General features: G+C 39.4%; 1 protein-coding gene and 1 pseudogene across 1 annotated transcript; both read right to left on the bottom strand.

Moving 5' to 3' along the window:
- Positions 1 to 3,317: 3,317 nt before the first annotated feature.
- LOC139662266 (odorant receptor 131-2-like) lies at positions 3,318 to 8,020 on the bottom strand. Its single transcript, XM_071540906.1, has 4 exons — positions 7,875 to 8,020; positions 7,215 to 7,355; positions 4,114 to 4,378; positions 3,318 to 3,725 (listed from the first exon to the last, which is right to left on the bottom strand). Exons 1-4 carry the CDS (start codon positions 8,018 to 8,020, stop codon positions 3,318 to 3,320), a joined length of 960 nt encoding a protein of 319 aa, XP_071397007.1.
- A 6,112-nt stretch (positions 8,021 to 14,132) lies between these two features.
- Positions 14,133 to 18,951, bottom strand: LOC139662239 (odorant receptor 131-2-like; annotated as a pseudogene).
- Between the last annotated feature and the right edge of the window lie 601 nt (positions 18,952 to 19,552).

Below are 19,552 nucleotides of genomic sequence, written 5' to 3' on the forward strand. Positions count from 1 at the left end.
CCTATAAAAATTATATCTAACTCACTAAAGATAATTTCGTTGTAGGATACAAAGAGGAGCAGCCGGTTTCCGGCTTAAATGCTTTCACAAAAGCCTATAATAAACTGTTCAAATCAGTCAACAGATAACCAGAGGCAGCTTCAGGACGCAGTTATTCCTCCATCTGAAACGGTCTTGTCCCGTCTTTTCTCCGGGACAGTCTTCGGTTTTTTCCGGCACTTTCCGGAGGAGGATCGTGTCTCCTAACGAAAGATCACTATAATACGCCTGTATTTTTTATTTATTTATTAAAAAAAAAAAAAAAAAAAAAAATATATATATATATATATATATATATATATCCTATGGTATCACTATAATATTAGGCTAGCCTACTAGTTACCTATAGTGTCTGTTAGTGAATTTATTGTGACGCTGTGGTATTTACCTCCTAGGTATCACTATAATATTCCTATAATATTAATAGGGACAGTGTGTGTGTGTTACTCAATAGTGAGTTTATAGTGACCTTGTGGTCTTTAATGAAATTTTGTGAAATCTCCTATAGTGTCACTATAATATTGATTAATAGTCCTATAGTAATATAATATCCTCTCACTCTCCGGAGCGAGATCACGTGTCCCATAAAAATAAAGAAAAATCAAAAATCACTAAGATATATCTATGAGGGTGGTGGTGGTGTTTTTTCTATGGTATCACTATAATGTTTCTATAATATCCCTTACAATTATTTGCATAATATCCTTTATCTCGTACTTTTGTTAAGGTTGATTTCCAAATTTTCCAATTGATGTATAAGTATAATATGGAGGATTTTGTCAAGCAAGGACTTAAGTTACCCGAAATCTTTAAAAGACAAAAAAAACAAACAAAAAAAAAAACGTCCCATCACTCCTATAGTCGTAGAGTTACTTTTTCCACAGGCTGGCTATCTCATTTTTCGAATAAAACTCTTGCAAAATGCATGTCACTTTCAAAAGGAAATATGTCTACTTCATTAACTTAACAGAGAAAAGGTTACTGTTCGAGACATTATGGGCAGAAACAAAAATAAGTTTATTCAGGCATGGTTTTGAATGAAAGTACAGCTTAGCTCATCAGGAGTTCCAAAACCAATGGATTTTAAAACTCGTATCATGCATTTAAGAATGCATTTGTTTAGCAGGACACGCTGTTTCATCTTGGCAGGTCATCCCTGATCTGCCTTCCATATAGTATATCTTTGATGATATTTCCACCTAGTGGCCTACCCATGGTCTTGCATCTCTGCCTGTGTGTGTGTGTGTGTGTGTGTGTGTGTGTGTGTGTGTGTGTGTGTGTGTGTGTGCTATTCCTTCCTTCCTTCCTTCCTTCCTTCCTTCCTTCCTTCCTTTCTTCATAAAGAATTTACTCACATAGCAGAACAGCTCACATAGCTGATTTCCTTTCTGAACTCTTCTGAGCTTCTGACGTTGTTTTAACCCTCAGAGACACATGTGGCCTTTACAGGAAAAACAGACACTCATGTATTTTCTGCTGTTTGATGTTGAATAGAGCTGCAACGATTAATCGATTAATCAATTAGTTGTCAACTATTAAATTAATCGCCACCTATTTTGATAATCGATTAATCGGTTTGAGTAATTTTTAAAGAAAAATAAGTAAAAATTCTCTGATTCCAGCTTCTTAAATGTGAATATTTTCTGGTTTCTTTACTCCTCTGTGACAGTAAACTGAATATCTTTGGGTTGTGGACAAAACAAGACATTTGAGGACGTCATCTTGGGCTTTGGGAAACACTGATCGACATTTTTCACCATTTTCTGACATTTTATAGACCAAACAACTAATCGATTAATCGAGAAAATAATCGACAGCTTAATCGACAATGAAAATAATCGTTAGTTGCAGCCCTAATGCTGAATGTGAGCAGGAGGTTTGGGTGTGTAAAGGAGAGGTGGGCACAGTTAAAGGATCGATGGGAGGTTTCTTACTGGTGTTTTCTTATTAGTGGTAGCCTACTGATGGTGTGATACCTGTGTGATAATGTGATATAGTGTAAGTTAATTCTTTTTTTATTAAAAAACTACCAGTCATCTACCTATCTCAAGTGATGCCATTAGTCCCCAGTGCTTCTTAGTAATATGTTCAATACAGTTTCAGCCAATGATCAGAGTTTTGGCTAATATTGCTGAGCAACACAGTTCCTGGGAGTAAAAATAGTCACTGAAGGTTTGAATCCACAGTCTGTACTGGTGGCCTGGCTGTCACCTCACGTCTGGCTTTGTTTCTATTTTGATTCATTGGGATGAAGGCATTTTCTTTCTTGAATAGAGTCATGCAGCTTTTGATACAAGGACTGACAATACATAACAGCTAAACAGAGTTTTAAATGTGTTTTGAGGTTGAGGATAGTTTGTTTGGAAACATTGAAGATGTTAAGATAAAGTAGCTGAATTTCTTCATTCCTTTGTTTCTTTTTTATTTATGCACCTTGGAAGAGCTGCAAAGTCAAAGTTTTTGGCCTTTGAGACACTGAATGTAAACAAACCTGTATCTTGAGCATGACAGATAAACATTGCAGTAGCTGGTTTTCCATTGTACAAGTGAAGCTCAAGAGTATTTGATTACAGGGCCAAATAAATCATGGATTGTGGCTTTTTAAAAAGTTCCAGATCCAAATGTTGCTTTTCATGAAACCTTCCCCTTAAAGACTTGACCTGTCCTATAATTTGTCTCTTACACTCTTACACACTAGTAGGCTACTTGGACCCTCAGAGAATATTGACTCTTGCTGCTAACAATGAGTCCAAACAGTGTTTGTCAAATATTTCCAAAAAAGCCATGTGTAGGCTCCACAGGGGAGTTTAGAGCAAACGGAAAAGTACATGAGTTAAAATTGGCTCTGATTTCATGTCACAATTCTGCATACACACATTTTCACTAATCTGGAAATCACAGAACTATTTTTCTCTGCCGCAGCACAGACTGCTGTGGGGTGAAAGGTCATTACTGGCGGAGTGATCTAGTTTTGGACGGTCCGGTCAGATTGTTGTGTGGTAGAAAATGATCCACTGAGTGGAAATGGTGCGGTGCTGCTGCTTTCCAGGCTGCGGGTAAAAATACATCTGTTGGTCTCTGTATCGTTTTCACAGACTGGCTTTTTTGGTGATATTTTGACAAACCCTGTTTTGACTCATTGTTGGCAGCAAGAGGCAACAGAGCTCGCTGTTTCAACTGACAGCTGACTCTGGAGCCAATATTCTCTGTGGGTCCAAGTCCTACAGGGATGGAAGAGACAAATATAGACTAGGTCCTAACTTATCCTTTAAGGCCGTTCACACTAAAGCCTTCTGCTTGGACCTCTTCTGAGCCCCTGACATCGGTTTCACCTTCTTAGCTACAGAGCCACAGCATCTGCAGGAGAAGTAGAGCCTCATGTGGCTGCTAAACGCCTTGTCTCTGACACCGTAGATGAGCGGACTGAGGAGGCGTGGAAACACATTGGTGAACAGGAAGGTGGAGAAGATGATCTTGGTGCGCTCAGAAGGTAAAGCGGTGATTAAAATGAGGTTGATGAGAGGGGTGAGGAAGGACAGCATGCAGATGAGGAGCTGGACTCCGTGGAGCAGGATGGTGTTGCGGGCCTTTCTGGCCTGGTTGGCAGAGGAAGCCACCCTGGCAGCGAAGAAGACCTTCAGGTAGGTGACGATCACAGTCAGGAACACAAAGGACAGGAGAAGGGCCTGGAGGAGTTGTCACCGAGAGAGTAGACAAAATATGGCTCACTTTTTGAAGAAATATTGTATATGCAGTGTGTGGATGGTTAGCGAGCTAGCTGCGCTTGCTAGATCATTTGCAGAGCTACAGAAGTAGGCTACAGCTAGCTAGTTTAGCTAGCTAGCTAGTTAGACGATGATCCTAGTTAATTATCACATTTTCATTATGAGTAATGAAATATACAATGCCATCAAATCAGTGAATGAAAGAAGGTAATGTAATAAAACATACAGTGAAATAAAAAAAAATATTAAAAAACAAAATGGTCAATGACACTGAATGAAAACAATTGAAATCAGCAAAAAACAAAAACAAGAAAAAAAGAAAAATCTGTAATAATGTTGAGTATTCCACCTGGACCACCACGCTCTGGGCCTTGTGGTGCGGTGTGGTGTACACGTAGCTGGTGTAACAGATGACACTCCTAGCGGAGACGGTCAGAGGCTGGGCGATGAGGGTGATGAAGATGTCTACGAGGGCGGGGATGACGGAGACGCCCCAGATCAGTCCAATCAGAGCGTAGGCTCGCTGCACGGTGCAGATCTGGGCGTGGTGAAGAGGCCAGCACACAGCGATGTACCGCTCCACCGCCATGCCAGCCAGGTTCAGAGGGCTGTTCCTGGATAAAGAGGGACATACGGTGACAACGACAACAATAATAATTTGTGTAGAACTTTTTAATCCAGAGTTACTGTGCTTCACAGACAATAAAATACAGGCCTCTTATAGAAATAAAAATGACAAACATGAATCATGAATAGTTTCCAGAAGACTGAGAGGAGACAAACAGGTAAAAACAAATTATATGAAAACCTTTATAAAAATGTAATATCAATAAGTCATTACCACATTCATTTTGATAGTATAATTACTGAAAACGAGACCATCATCGAGTAGATTGATCAGCTTCGGCCTCTACACTGCATTTTTTACATTGTTTCTCCACCTGGTCGGATTTTGCGGTAAACCTGCTGGATTGCTTTAAAAGTCTGACAAAAGACAGCTAAAGCTGACTCAGCTCCATCTAAATCTGACAATCTACGGATAACAGAGGCAGCTGCGGATGTCCTAAAATGGCCACCGTACATACGTGCATTGCCAGACATTTGAGGGCATTCCATTGACGTACATAACCTTTGACCTCCGTGCTCGCCCCTACATCAGACTGTGAGTGTTGACTGTTGACAGCAGTACTGCTCCTCCAGCATGCAGGATAGACCAGGGATTATTTAACAGTACCTTTGGCTGCCTGCACACTTAAGTACAGATCACACCTTCGCCTACACTCACACCCACACACCCACCTACTCGATCCCAGGCCACTGACTAATAAATAAAACTTTAGCACTAACTCTTAAATTGGCCCTTTATCTTTGTAGTCCACAGATGCAGGAGGCAAAGTCATGTTTTAAGTCAAGTTTTAAGGAGATAATCAGTAATTGGAAGCAAGTTACATTTTCCATTTCTATTTTAGTTGACCCCCCGACGAAGAAATATAGCCAAGAAATCTTTAGAAGAGTGCATCTTAGTCCTATAATAATACTATTTCAGTCTGAACACTCTCGTCATGAGATGAATCATTTATTGCAACAAATGGGAATACAGTTGAATTTGGCGGTGTACTATAAAATACAGTAGCCTACTTTAAAAAATAGTTTCCACCATTTTTTCCTCTTTGAGAGTTCATTTTACTGCATTGCATTTTGACAACCTCCCATCTTTAGTCTACCAGATGGAGATTTAGATTAGAGACACACACACATACTGTACACACATGCATGAACAAATGCATGCATTGCACACGCATGATCTAGATAATTACAGACCAATCTCCAAATTATCTTGTCTTGCAAAAATCCTGGAATCTTTGGTAAATAACCAACTCAAGGCATTTCTTTCAAGTCACTCTGTATTAAGTACGCACCAATCTGGATTTAGAGCTAACCACAGCACTATTTCAGCTATTACATTAGTTACAAATAATATAGTTTCCGCTCTAGACAATAAGAAACACTGTGCTGCCCTTTTTATAGATCTGTCAAAAGCATTTGATACAGTTGATCATCCTTTGCTCTTGCAAAGGTTATGCAGTATTGGCTTTGATGGAAAGGCTTGTGATTGGTTTCAGAGTTATTTGTTTGAGAGACTTCAGTGTGTAAAGTCGGGAAGTGTCCAGTCTGAGTTCTTGCCAGCAACAAAAGGTGTTCCACAAGGTTCAATTTTGGGTCCTGTCCTCTTCACCATTTATATAAATGATATTGTCTCTTCATTGAGTGGCTGTCAGGTCCATCTTTATGCTGATGACACCATTGTATATTGTATTGCTGATTCTGTACAACTAGCCATTGAGAACCTGCAGCTTTCCTTTAATGCTCTGCAAGATGCTCTTATCAATCTTAAACTGGTACTTAATGCAAATAAAACAAAATTCATGCTGTTTACTAGAGCCAGAAATATTGATCACAATTGTATGCATATATCCACTGCGAATGGATCTAACATTGCGAGAGTTACTGAATATAAATATCTTGGCATCTGGCTTGATGAGAAATTTACTTTTAAATACCATATAGACAATCTGGTTAGCAAACTGCGTCAAAAAATTGGCTTCTTTTACAGAAACAGAACCAGCTTCCCTATGAATAGCAGAAAGAGGATTGTTGAGGCAGTCTTCCTATCAGTGTTGGATTATGGGGATGTAATTTACAGAAATGCTGCTCTTTCCACCCTTAAACCCCTAGACACGGTTTATCATTCTGCCCTCAGATTTATTACTGGTGATAGCTATGGTACTCACCATTGTATTCTCTATAATAAGGTGGGTTGGTCTTCTCTGGCAGAGAGGCGTAATAAACGTTGGAAAGCTACCACCCTACATTTCAATGTTGTTGGACTGGAACCTTGGACCCTATCAAACTCGCTCAAATGACTTGCTTATGCTTAAGGTCCCCCAAGCACGGTCTAAATTTGGACAATCAGCCTTTTATTTTAGTGCTCCAAATTCCTGGAATGATCTTCAACACACACTAAAAATCAATACTCTACTAACCTATGGACAATTTAAAACCATGATCACAAACCTCCCTGCCTCAATGTGTAACTGTTTTAATTGATTTTCTTTATTGTCATCTATGTCTTGTCCTATTTATTTAATACTTTGAACTTGTTTGTAACTTGACATCATTGTAAATGAGGGCAACCTCAATGGTTATTCGAGTTTAAATAAAGGTTTGAAATGAAATGAAATGTATTGTACCCATATAGTGTAGAGTCAAAAAAACAAGTGTAAACGTGACAGGACCACACATGCAGAATTAATGTGCTAACACTTTCTCTCACCCATCTACCCAGCCACCCACCCACACACACACACACACACACACACACACACACAGACAGACAGACAGACACACACACACACACACACACACACACACACACACACACACACCTACTTGTTGGTGGTGACTAAGATGAGCAGCATGAGGCAACAGGGAGCAAAGCCCAGGGGGACGGTGTAGATCATGATTTGCAGCACTGTAGAAACTGTGAGCATGATCATATCGTTGATCACCAGATGGATGTACAGCACATACCTGGAGGAGAGGAGAGGAGAGGAGAGGAGAGAGGAGGAGAGGGGAGGAGCGGAGAGAGGAGAAGAGGAGAGGAGACAATAAGAAATGATAGGATAAGAGAGGAGGAGAGGGGGGGGAAGGAGAGGAGAGGAAGAGAGATGAAGGGAGGGGAGGAGGAGAGAAGAGAGAATACTTCATTATCATATTTACTTGAAATTACTCTCATGCACTCTATACTCATTTTTTAGTCATTTTTAAGTCAGCTCCATTTTAAGTCAAGAGGGAATCACAATGTGCAACAAGACAGTTACAAAATGTATGAACTTTGCAGATGTTCATCATATGTTCTTTAAAGTTGTACTTTCCCAGCTGCCCATTCAGCGGGTAGAAGAGAAGAGGAAAAGAATGAAGAATGGAAAGAGTAATAAAAAAATCATCTGAACATCCCATGCTTCTCATGCGTCCCAGACTTGTCTGATACGAAACGCGTGGAGAGTCGAGGAAATGCACACAATCACACCCAGTCTTACCCTTTCTTACCGGGGGTCTCGCTGGAAGACCTGGCTCTTAAAGAAGGTGTAGACGAAGGATCCGTTGATGGAGTTGATGATGACGCTGAGGGCAAAGGTGATGAAGTTCTTGGTGAAAGCGTCATTGAAGCGGTCCAGACGTCTGGTCGAGTTCATATCGTACCTCAGCCTGCTTACTGCTGGGAAAACAAACTCAGTTCAGTCAGTTCTGGAGCCGAAATCCATAGATCAAATGAAAACAAAAAGGCCTTGATAGTCAAAGGAATTCAACTTGAATGTTCTTCAGTCTATTTAAAAGATTTGAAAAGTGGGATTCGAATCAACAAAGAACCTGAAAAGCCTCCTATCACCCTTTTTTTCTGCGCTAAAAATGGGCTCAGTTTACAAAAAGTGTCTTCACTAAGATTATATTTGATTATATATAAATAGGATCTGATGGCGAAGATGTTTTTAGGAACCAGATAAGGTAAAGTAATAAACTGGAGGCTTATTTATAAAACATTCAAACAACATTTTTGCTTATGACCAAATCATCAAAGCCTAAGTTATTTATGAATAATTTATGAAAAAAGACAGATTTATGATACCCAAATCACTGAGTTGCATTATTTGTCTTACAAACAAAAAATCGATCATGATTCAAGGTATGAATGTATGTATGAATGATATAATTTTAGTCTTTTTTATCATATTTTTTGACATAATTGTACAATGCAATTAACGTCAAAGAACAGTTTCTGAATAAGGCTCCAGGACCTGACTTCATTAAAAGAATCTGAACATAAAACATTGCATCCATACACAAAAACAGAGACATGTTATCAATGTAGGAATCTACAGGTTAGTATAAGATGTAAACTAAACACCAATAAACACAATCTGTTCATACTGTGAATGAGAAACCGATCATCATCAAGTGCCCCCCTCCGTCCACTTGACACGCAAAAAAGTTAAATTTACTATGCCAATAAAGATCATAGATTTACATTAACTTAAACAATACAGGCTCAACACACATACTGCAGACAAATGTAAGACAATGTAGTAACCAACAAATTACTTTACACCATAGATTGACTTGAGCCTACAAGTGCCATATTAGGCTTTACACACAGAGCTATACGGTATCAAATCTGAATGCAACTCACATCAAAGACATCATGCAAAAAATCATTGTTTCCACCATAAATGTTCAAAGGCCTGAATGAAGACTAAATGCCAAACCATTACAGAGCATGACTAAAAAAATCATAATACAAAAAATAAAAAAAATCATTAAACAGACATCTAATGCAACTTCAGCACCACAGACAAGGCCCCACATACCACCAAATAAAGCAAGCTCAATAACTGCAGCAAACAATCACTTCAGGTGAGTTAATGTGACAGAGGGAACTGCAGAAGGTGAAAGGAGAAGCACATTGAGACAATGGGATGGACCTGGACTTTTGTCCAGACCAGCCCACCACAATCGGCCGGACACCAACCATCCTTGCTGGTGATTTCACAACACAACCTGTCAGCTCCGTGGCTCAGACTAAACTGTGCCGGTTATTTGATGTGAGTTTGTTTAACGTGGCCCGGCTTCCTGGTTGGGTTTTTAAGCACTGTGACTGGCTCGAAGGTCCAAACACCGCCCAGGCAGCAAAGTTGGTGTAAAAACTAACCAAACCAGTTGTTTAAGCCACCAAATTTTGACTGCTCTGTAATTCGGCCCAGGTCATTTTCCATATTAAACCTATATTAGTGTTGGTAAGAAAAAAGACAATCATAAAAGAATAATTTGCAAATGTTTCAAATTAATTTAAATCATTTCACATATTAAAGAAATAATCTGTTGAAGTATAGTGAATAGTTAGGAGCAGAGAAGTTAGGAGCAGCAAAGGCATATGGCTAGAGATACTACAGATATTTAAACAGATAGCGAGCAGATAACTTAAATGACAAGCACACGGTCTAGCCTACCTTGAAGTGCAGGTCTGGCCGACCAGCTGACTGTCGCTCTAACTAGTGAGAGGAACAGGAAGAGATGCTGGATTATATAGAATTTAGTAGTGAGATGAGATTATCTTGAGGTGGGAACAGAGAGGTGGGGTGGAGGAAACAGGATCTCTAAAGACACAATCTGGAATTTATTTCAATGTTTACATTTATGGTTTGTTCTCATTATGTGTTTAGAGAAATAAGCTTTCTTTCCCATCATGGCTCAAAATACCAAAAAATATATACTGTTTTATATAGTTTATATAGTTTTCACTCACAAAATACATGTAAAACTAAATCTAATCAGCCACATTTTCATTTTCAACATGTACAGTTTATTCAAATGTCACTTTCCAGTCTCCTGAATCAGCTCCATTCCTGACCTGAGTCTGGGTTCCCAAAAGTTTCTAATTCAAACATTAACTTTGTCAAACTAAGATGATCTTAATATGATGCTCTTACATAGGGATTTTAATTTATTTTGCTTACTATTACCTATGCTACTTTAAGGATCTGACTGTTGTTCTATAGTTCCAATTGTTTTTCCAGTTCTGTTTGTGTATTAGTGTATCATCTAGTTTTTTTTGCTGTTGTTTTGTTTGTTTATCATTTTCTTTTCTTTCACTGTGCAAATTATTTTTATTATGATTTTTCAATGCTCTCTTTTTCAGGAACACCCTGATCACATTCACACACATTCAAACCTGGAAGCTGACCAGTACAACCACAGTCTGATCTGCTGCCACTGAGCAGCTCCACTGGAGCGGTTGGGGTTAAGGGCCTTGCTCTAGGGCACCTCAGTGGTGGTAATGAGGGAGGGGCAAGCGCTGCTTTTCCACTTTCCCCACCCAGATTTATCCTGCCGGTCCGGGGGATTGAACCGACGACCTTCCTGTCACAAACTCGCTTCTCTAACCTTTAGGCCACCACTGCCACTGGGTTACAGTTACAACTCACAGTTCCTTTTGATTGGTTGAGCTACTTTGCAGAAAAGTATAAAGATGTTTGTTCAACACTGTATCTGTCAATAACAAATCTTTCGCTAGCAATCACACTGAGAATCAATCAAAATCCAGGGAAACAGGCTTTCCTCGGTACTTTAAAAATAAATGATAACACTTGAGCTTTCTCTTCTATCAGTCCGCTGGTCATCTTTGCTGCTATTTGGGAACCCCATGCAGAAGTCTGTAGGAATCTCTGTAGAAAAACTTAGAATACATGTTCACGATTACATTTTTTGAAAGTATTTCATTAGTTTATTATTTGAAGTGGGCCTTTATACATTTTATTAGTCTGTCTTGGTCATTCAAAGTAGTAATCCACAACATTTTTATATAAATGAATGTCCATTTTGCTACTTTCTGTGGCAGATTGATAATAGTGATTCAACTTATATCCAGTTCATGAAACCTTTTAAATTGTCTGTTCTAAACAGCCGGTGTCTGGTAGCTCTTTCCTGGAAAAATCCTCTGACACACAGGAAGTGATGCTTTTTACATTTCCTGGTTTGTTTGGAATAAACAGAAGAAGAAGAACTGGGTAGTTAGCATGAGCAGCGATAGCCACCATGTCTGAACAGACATGGTCACTATAATATTGATTAATAGTCCTATAGTAATATAATATCCTCTCACTCTCCGGAGCGAGATCACGTGTCCCATAAAAATAAAGAAAAATCAAAAATCACTAAGATATATCTATGAGGGTGGTGGTGTTGTTTTTTCTATGGTATCACTATAATGTTTCTATAATATCCCTTACAATTATTTGCATAATATCCTTTATCTCGTACTTTTGTTAAGGTTGATTTCCAAATTTTCCAATTGATGTATAAGTATAATATGGAGGATTTTGTCAAGCAAGGACTTAAGTTACCCAAAATCTTTAAAAAACAAACAAACAAAAAAACGTCCCATCACTCCTATAGTCGTAGAGTTACTTTTTCCACAGGCTGGCTATCTCATTTTTCGAATAAAACTCTTGCAAAATGCATGTCACTTTCAAAAGGAAATAGGTCTACTTCATTAACTTAACAGAGAAAAGGTTACTGTTCGAGACATTATGGGCAGAAACAAAAATAAGTTTATTCAGGCATGGTTTTGAATGAAAGTACAGTTTAGCTCATCAGGAGTTCCAAAACCAATGGATTTTAAAACTCGTATCATGCATTTAAGAATGCATTTGTTTAGCAGGACACGCTGTTTCATCTTGGCAGGTCATCCCTGATCTGCCTTCCATATAGTATATCTTTGATGATATTTCCACCTAGTGTCCTACCCATGGTCTTGCATCTCTGCCTGTGTGTGTGTGTGCTATTCCTTCCTTCCTTCTTTCCTTCCTTCCTTCCTTTCTTCATAAAGAATTTACTCACATAGCAGAACAGCTCACATAGCTGATTTCCTTTCTGAACTCTTCTGAGCTTCTGACGTTGTTTTAACCCTCAGAGACACATGTGGCCTTTACAGGAAAAACAGACACTCATGTATTTTCTGCTGTTTGATGTTGAATAGAGCTGCAACGATTAATCGATTAATCGATTAGTTGTCAACTATTAAATTAATCGCCAACTATTTTCGATTAATCGGTTTGAGTAATTTTTTAAGAAAAATAAGTAAAAATTCTCTGATTCCAGCTTCTTAAATGTGAATATTTTCTGGTTTCTTTACTCCTCTGTGACAGTAAACTGAATATCTTTGGGTTGTGGACAAAACAAGACATTTGAGGACGTCATCTTGGGCTTTGGGAAACACTGATCGACATTTTTCACCATTTTCTGACATTTTATAGACCAAACAACTAATCGATTGATCGAGAAAATAATCGACAGCTTAATCGACAATGAAAATAATCGTTAGTTGCAGCCCTAATGCTGAATGTGAGCAGGAGGTTTGGGTGTATAAAGGAGAGATGGGCACAGTTAAAGGATCGATGGGAGGTTTCTTACTGTTCTTATTAGTGGTAGCCTACTGATGGTGTGATACCTGTGTGATAATGTGATATAGTGTAAGTTAATTCTTTTTTTATTAAAAAACTACCAGTCATCTACCTATCTCAAGTGATGCCATTAGTCCCCAGTGCTTCTTAGTAATATGTTCAATACAGTTTCAGCCAATGATCAGAGTTTTGGCTAATATTGCTGAGCAACACAGTTCCTGGGAGTAAAAATAGTCACTGAAGGTTTGAATCCACAGTCTGTACTGGTGGCCTGGCTGTCACCTCACGTCTGGCTTTGTTTCTATTTTGATTCATTGGGATGAAGGCATTTTCTTTCTTGAATAGAGTCATGCAGCTTTTGATACAAGGACTGACAATACATAACAGCTAAACAGAGTTTTAAATGTGTTTTGAGGTTGAGGATAGTTTGTTTGGAAACATTGAAGATGTTAAGATAAAGTAGCTGAATTTCTTCATTCCTTTGTTTCTTTTTTATTTATGCACCTTGGAAGAGCTGCAAAGTCAAAGTTTTTGGCCTTTGAGACACTGAATGTAAACAAACCTGTATCTTGAGCATGACAGATAAACATTGCAGTAGCTGGTTTTCCATTGTACAAGTGAAGCTCAAGAGTATTTGATTACAGGGCCAAATAAATCATGGATTGTGGCTTTTTAAAAAGTTCCAGATCCAAATGTTGCTTTTCATGAAACCTTCCCCTTAAAGACTTGACCTGTCCTATAATTTGTCTCTTACACTCTTACACACTAGTAGGCTACTTGGACCCACAGAGAATATTGACTCTTGCTGCTAACAATGAGTCCAAACAGTGTTTGTCAAATATTTCCAAAAAGCCATGTGTAGGCTCCACAGGGGAGTTTAGAGCAAACGGAAAAGTACATGAGTTAAAATTGGCTCTGATTTCATGTCACAATTCTGCATACACACACTTTCACTAATCTGGAAATCACAGAACTATTTTTCTCTGCCGTGCCGCAGTACAGACTGCTGTGGGTGAAAGGTCATTACTGGCGAAGTGATCTAGTTTGGACGGTCCGGTCAGATTGTTGTGTGGTAGAAATGATCCACTGAGCGGAAATGGTGCGGTGCTGCTGCTTTCCAGGCTGCGGGTAAAAATACATCTGTTGGTCTCTGTATTGTTTTCACAGACTGGCTTTTTTTGGAGATATTTTGACAAACCCTGTTTTGACTCATTGTTCGCAGCAAGAGGCAACAGAGCTCGCTGTTTCAACTGACAGCTGACTCTGGAGCCAATATTCTCTGTGGGTCCAAGTCCTACAGGGATGGAAGAGACAAATACAGACTAGGTCCTAACTTATCCTTTAAGGCCGTTCACATTAAAGCCATCTGCTTGGACCTCTTCTGAGCCCCTGACATTGGTTTCACCTTCTTAGCTACAGAGCCACAGCATCTGCAGGAGAAGTAGAGCCTCATGTGGCTGCTAAACGCCTTGTCTCTGACACCGTAGATGAGCGGACTGAGGAGGCGTGGAAACACATTGGTGAACAGGAAGGTGGAGAAGATGATCTTGGTGCGCTCAGAAGGTAAAGCGGTGATTAAAATGAGGTTGATGAGAGGGTGAGGAAGGACAGCATGCAGATGAGGAGCTGGACTCCGTGGAGCAGGATGGTGTTGCGGGCCTTTCTGGCCTGGTTGGCAGAGGAAGCCACCCTGGCAGCGAAGAAGACCTTCAGGTAGGTGACGATCACAGTCAGGAACACAAAGGACAGGAGAAGGGCCTGGAGGAGTTGTCACCGAGAGAGTAGACAAAATATGGCTCACTTTTTGAAGAAATATTGTATATGCAGTGTGTGGATGGTTAGCGAGCTAGCTGCGCTTGCTAGATCATTTGCAGAGCTACAGAAGTAGGCTACAGCTAGCTAGTTTAGCTAGCTAGCTAGTTAGACGATGATCCTAGTTAATTATCACATTTTCATTATGAGTAATGAAATATACAATGCCATCAAATCAGTGAATGAAAGAAGGTAATGTAATAAAACATACAGTGAAATAAAAAAAAAAATTAAAAAAAAAAAAGGTCAATGACACTGAATGAAAACAATTGAAATCAGCAAAAAACAAAAACAAGAAAAAAAGAAAAATCTGTATAATGTTGAGTATTCACCTGGACCACCACGCTCTGGGCCTTGTGGTGCGGTGTGTGTACACGTAGCTGGTGTAACAGATGACACTCCTAGCGGAGACGGTCAGAGGCTGGGCGATGAGGGTGATGAAGATGTCTACGAGGGCGGGGATGACGGAGACGCCCCAGATCAGTCCAATCAGAGCGTAGGCTCGCTGCACGGTGCAGATCTGGGCGTGGTGAAGAGGCCAGCACACAGCGATGTACCGCTCCACCGCCATGCCAGCCAGGTTCAGAGGGCTGTTCCTGGATAAAGAGGGACATACGGTGACAACGACAACAATAATAATTTGTGTAGAAACTTTTTAATCCAGAGTTACTGTGCTTCACAGACAATAAAATACAGGCCTCTTATAGAAATAAAAATGACAAACATGAATCATGAATAGTTTCCAGAAGACTGAGAAGAGACAAACAGGTAAAAACAAATTATATGAAAACCTTTATAAAAATGTAATATCAATAAGTCATTACCACATTCATTTTGATAGTATAATTACTGAAAACGAGACCATCATCGAGTAGATTGATCAGCTTCGGCCTCTACACTGCATTCTTTACATTGTTTCTCCACCTGGTCGGATTTGCGGTAAACCTGCTGGATTGCTTTATGGCACAAAACAAGAAGAGGGCGCTGTTCTGTTCTTCCAGAGCAAACAGAGCTAAAGCTTTCAGAGTTTCTGGCAACAGCAGATTTTGTCAAAGTCTGACAAAAGACAGCTTAACCTGACTCAGTTCCATCTAAATCTGACAATCTACGGATAACAGAGGCAGCTGCGGATGTCCTAAAATGGCCACCGTACATACGTGCATTGCCAGACATTTGAGGGCATTCCATTGACGTACATAACCTTTGACCTCCGTGCTCGCCCCTACATCAGACTGTGAGTGTTGACTGTTGACAGCAGTACTGCTCCTCCAGCATGCAGGATAGACCAGGGCTTATTTAACAGTACCTTTGGCTGCCTGCACACTTAAGTACAGATCACACCTTCGCCTACACTCACACCCACACACCCACCTACTCGATCCCAGGCCACTGACTAATAAATAAAACTTTAGCACTAACTCTTAAATTGGCCCTTTATCTTTGTAGTCCACAGATGCAGGAGGCAAAGTCATGTTTTAAGTCAAGTTTTAAGGAGATAATCAGTAATTGGAAGCAAGTTACATTTTCCATTTCTATTTTAGTTGACCCCCCGACGAAGAAATATAGCCAAGAAATCTTTAGAAGAGTGCATCTTAGTCCTATAATAATACTATTTCAGTCTGAACACACTCGTCATGAGATGAATCATTTATTGCAACAAATGGGAATACAGTTGAATTTGGCGGTGTACTATAAAATACAGTAGCCTACTTTAAAAAATAGTTTCCACCATTTTTTCCTCTTTTGAGAGTTCATTTTACTGCATTGCATTTTGACAACCTCCATCTTTAGTCTACCAGATGGAGATTTAGATTAGAGACACACACACATACTGTACACACATGCATGAACAAATGCATGCATTGCACACGCATGATCTAGATAATTACAGACCAATCTCCAAATTATCTTGTCTAGCAAAAATCCTGGAATCTTTGGTAAATAACCAACTCAAGGCATTTCTTTCAAGTCACTCTGTATTAAGTACGTACCAATCTGGATTTAGAGCTAACCACAGCACTATTTCAGCTATTACATTAGTTACAAATAATATAGTTTCCGCTCTAGACAATAAGAAAACACTGTGCTGCCCTTTTTATAGATCTGTCAAAAGCATTTGATACAGTTGATCATCCTTTGCTCTTGCAAAGGTTATGCAGTATTGGCTTTGATGGAAAGGCTTGTGATTGGTTTCAGAGTTATTTGTTTGAGAGACTTCAGTGTGTAAAGTCGGGAAGTGTCCAGTCTGAGTTCTTGCCAGCAACAAAAGGTGTTCCACAAGGTTCAATTTTGGGTCCTGTCCTCTTCACCATTTATATAAATGATATTGTCTCTTCATTGAGTGGCTGTCAGGTCCATCTTTATGCTGATGACACCATTGTATATTGTATTGCTGATTCTGTACAACTAGCCATTGAGAACCTGCAGCTTTCCTTTAATGCTCTGCAAGATGCTCTTATCAATCTTAAACTGGTACTTAATGCAAATAAAACAAAATTCATGCTGTTTACTAGAGCCAGAAATATTGATCACAATTGTATGCATATATCCACTGCGAATGGATCTAACATTGCGAGAGTTACTGAATATAAATATCTTGGCATCTGGCTTGATGAGAAATTTACTTTTAAATACCATATAGACAATCTGGTTAGCAAACTGCGTCAAAAAATTGGCTTCTTTTACAGAAACAGAACCAGCTTCCCTATGAATAGCAGAAAAGAGGATTGTTGAGGCAGTCTTCCTATCAGTGTTGGATTATGGGGATGTAATTTACAGAAATGCTGCTCTTTCCACCCTTAAACCCCTAGACACGGTTATCATTCTGCCCTCAGATTTATTACTGGTGATAGCTATGGTACTCACCATTGTATTCTCTATAATAAGGTGGGTTGGTCTTCTCTGGCAGAGAGGCGTAATAAACATTGGTATTTGTTTATATATAAAGCCCTCGTTGGAAAGCTACCACCCTACATTTCAATGTTGTTGGACTGGAACCTTGGACCCTATCAAACTCGCTCAAATGACTTGCTTATGCTTAAGGTCCCCCAAGCACGGTCTAAATTTGGACAATCAGCCTTTTATTTTAGTGCTCCAAATTCCTGGAATGATCTTCAACACACACTAAAGATCAATACTCTACTAACCTATGGACAATTTAAAACCATGATCACAAACCTCCCTGCCTCAATGTGTAACTGTTTTAATTGATTTTCTTTATTGTCATCTATGTCTTGTCCTATTTATTTAATACTTTGAACTTGTTTGTAACTCGACATCATTGTAAATGAGGGCAACCTCAATGGTTATTCGAGTTTAAATAAAGGTTTGAAATGAAATGAAATGTATTGTACCCATATAGTGTAGAGTCAAAAAAACAAGTGTAAACGTGACAGGACCACACATGCAGAATTAATGTGCTAACACTTTCTCTCACCCATCTACCCAGCCACCCACCCACACACACACACACACACACACACACACACACAGACAGACAGACAGACACACACACACACACACACACACACACACACACACACACACACCTACTTGTTGGTGGTGACTAAGATGAGCAGCATGAGGCAACAGGGAGCAAAGCCCAGGGGGACGGTGTAGATCATGATTTGCAGCACTGTAGAAACTGTGAGCATGATCATATCGTTGATCACCAGATGGATGTACAGCACATACCTGGAGGAGAGGAGAGGAGAGGAGAGGAGAGAGGAGGAGAGGGGAGGAGCGGAGAGAGGAGAAGAGGAGAGGAGACAATAAGAAATGATAGGATAAGAGAGGAGGAGAGGGGGGGGAAGGAGAGGAGAGGAAGAGAGATGAAGGGAGGGGAGGAGGAGAGAAGAGAGAATACTTCATTATCATATTTACTTGAAATTACTCTCATGCACTCTATACTCATTTTTTAGTCATTTTTAAGTCAGCTCCATTTTAAGTCAAGAGGGAATCACAATGTGCAACAAGACAGTTACAAAATGTATGAACTTTGCAGATGTTCATCATATGTTCTTTAAAGTTGTACTTTCCCAGCTGCCCATTCAGCGGGTAGAAGAGAAGAGGAAAAGAATGAAGAATGGAAAGAGTAATAAAAAAATCATCTGAACATCCCATGCTTCTCATGCGTCCCAGACTTGTCTGATACGAAACGCGTGGAGAGTCGAGGAAATGCACACAATCACACCCAGTCTTACCCTTTCTTACCGGGGGTCTCGCTGGAAGACCTGGCTCTTAAAGAAGGTGTAGACGAAGGATCCGTTGATGGAGTTGATGATGACGCTGAGGGCAAAGGTGATGAAGTTCTTGGTGAAAGCGTCATTGAAGCGGTCCAGACGTCTGGTCGAGTTCATATCGTACCTCAGCCTGCTTACTGCTGGGAAAACAAACTCAGTTCAGTCAGTTCTGGAGCCGAAATCCATAGATCAAATGAAAACAAAAAGGCCTTGATAGTCAAAGGAATTCAACTTGAATGTTCTTCAGTCTATTTAAAAGATTTGAAAAGTGGGATTCGAATCAACAAAGAACCTGAAAAGCCTCCTATCACCCTTTTTTTCTGCGCTAAAAATGGGCTCAGTTTACAAAAAGTGTCTTCACTAAGATTATATTTGATTATATATAAATAGGATCTGATGGCGAAGATGTTTTTAGGAACCAGATAAGGTAAAGTAATAAACTGGAGGCTTATTTATAAAACATTCAAACAACATTTTTGCTTATGACCAAATCATCAAAGCCTAAGTTATTTATGAATAATTTATGAAAAAAGACAGATTTATGATACCCAAATCACTGAGTTGCATTATTTGTCTTACAAACAAAAAATCGATCATGATTCAAGGTATGAATGTATGTATGAATGATATAATTTTAGTCTTTTTTATCATATTTTTTGACATAATTGTACAATGCAATTAACGTCAAAGAACAGTTTCTGAATAAGGCTCCAGGACC

Source organism: Centroberyx affinis, unplaced genomic scaffold (genome assembly GCF_046629955.1).
Source record: "Centroberyx affinis isolate AG114_WGS23_722 - 3 ecotype Tasmania unplaced genomic scaffold, CSIRO-AGI_Caff_v1 ptg003742l_1, whole genome shotgun sequence".
NCBI classification, from domain to species: Eukaryota; Metazoa; Chordata; class Actinopteri; order Beryciformes; family Berycidae; genus Centroberyx; species Centroberyx affinis.

Coding starts and splice junctions, on each gene's coding strand:
- LOC139662266 (XM_071540906.1), bottom strand. CDS start 8,020: ATGAACTCGACCAGACGTCTGGACCGCTTCAATGACGCTTTCACCAAG. Junction 7,356..7,874: donor GTCTTCCAGCGAGACCCCCG/GTAAGAAAGGGT, acceptor CCTCTCCTCCAG/GTATGTGCTGTACATCCATC. Junction 4,379..7,214: donor ATCTTAGTCACCACCAACAA/GTAGGTGTGTGT, acceptor CTCTTTATCCAG/GAACAGCCCTCTGAACCTGG.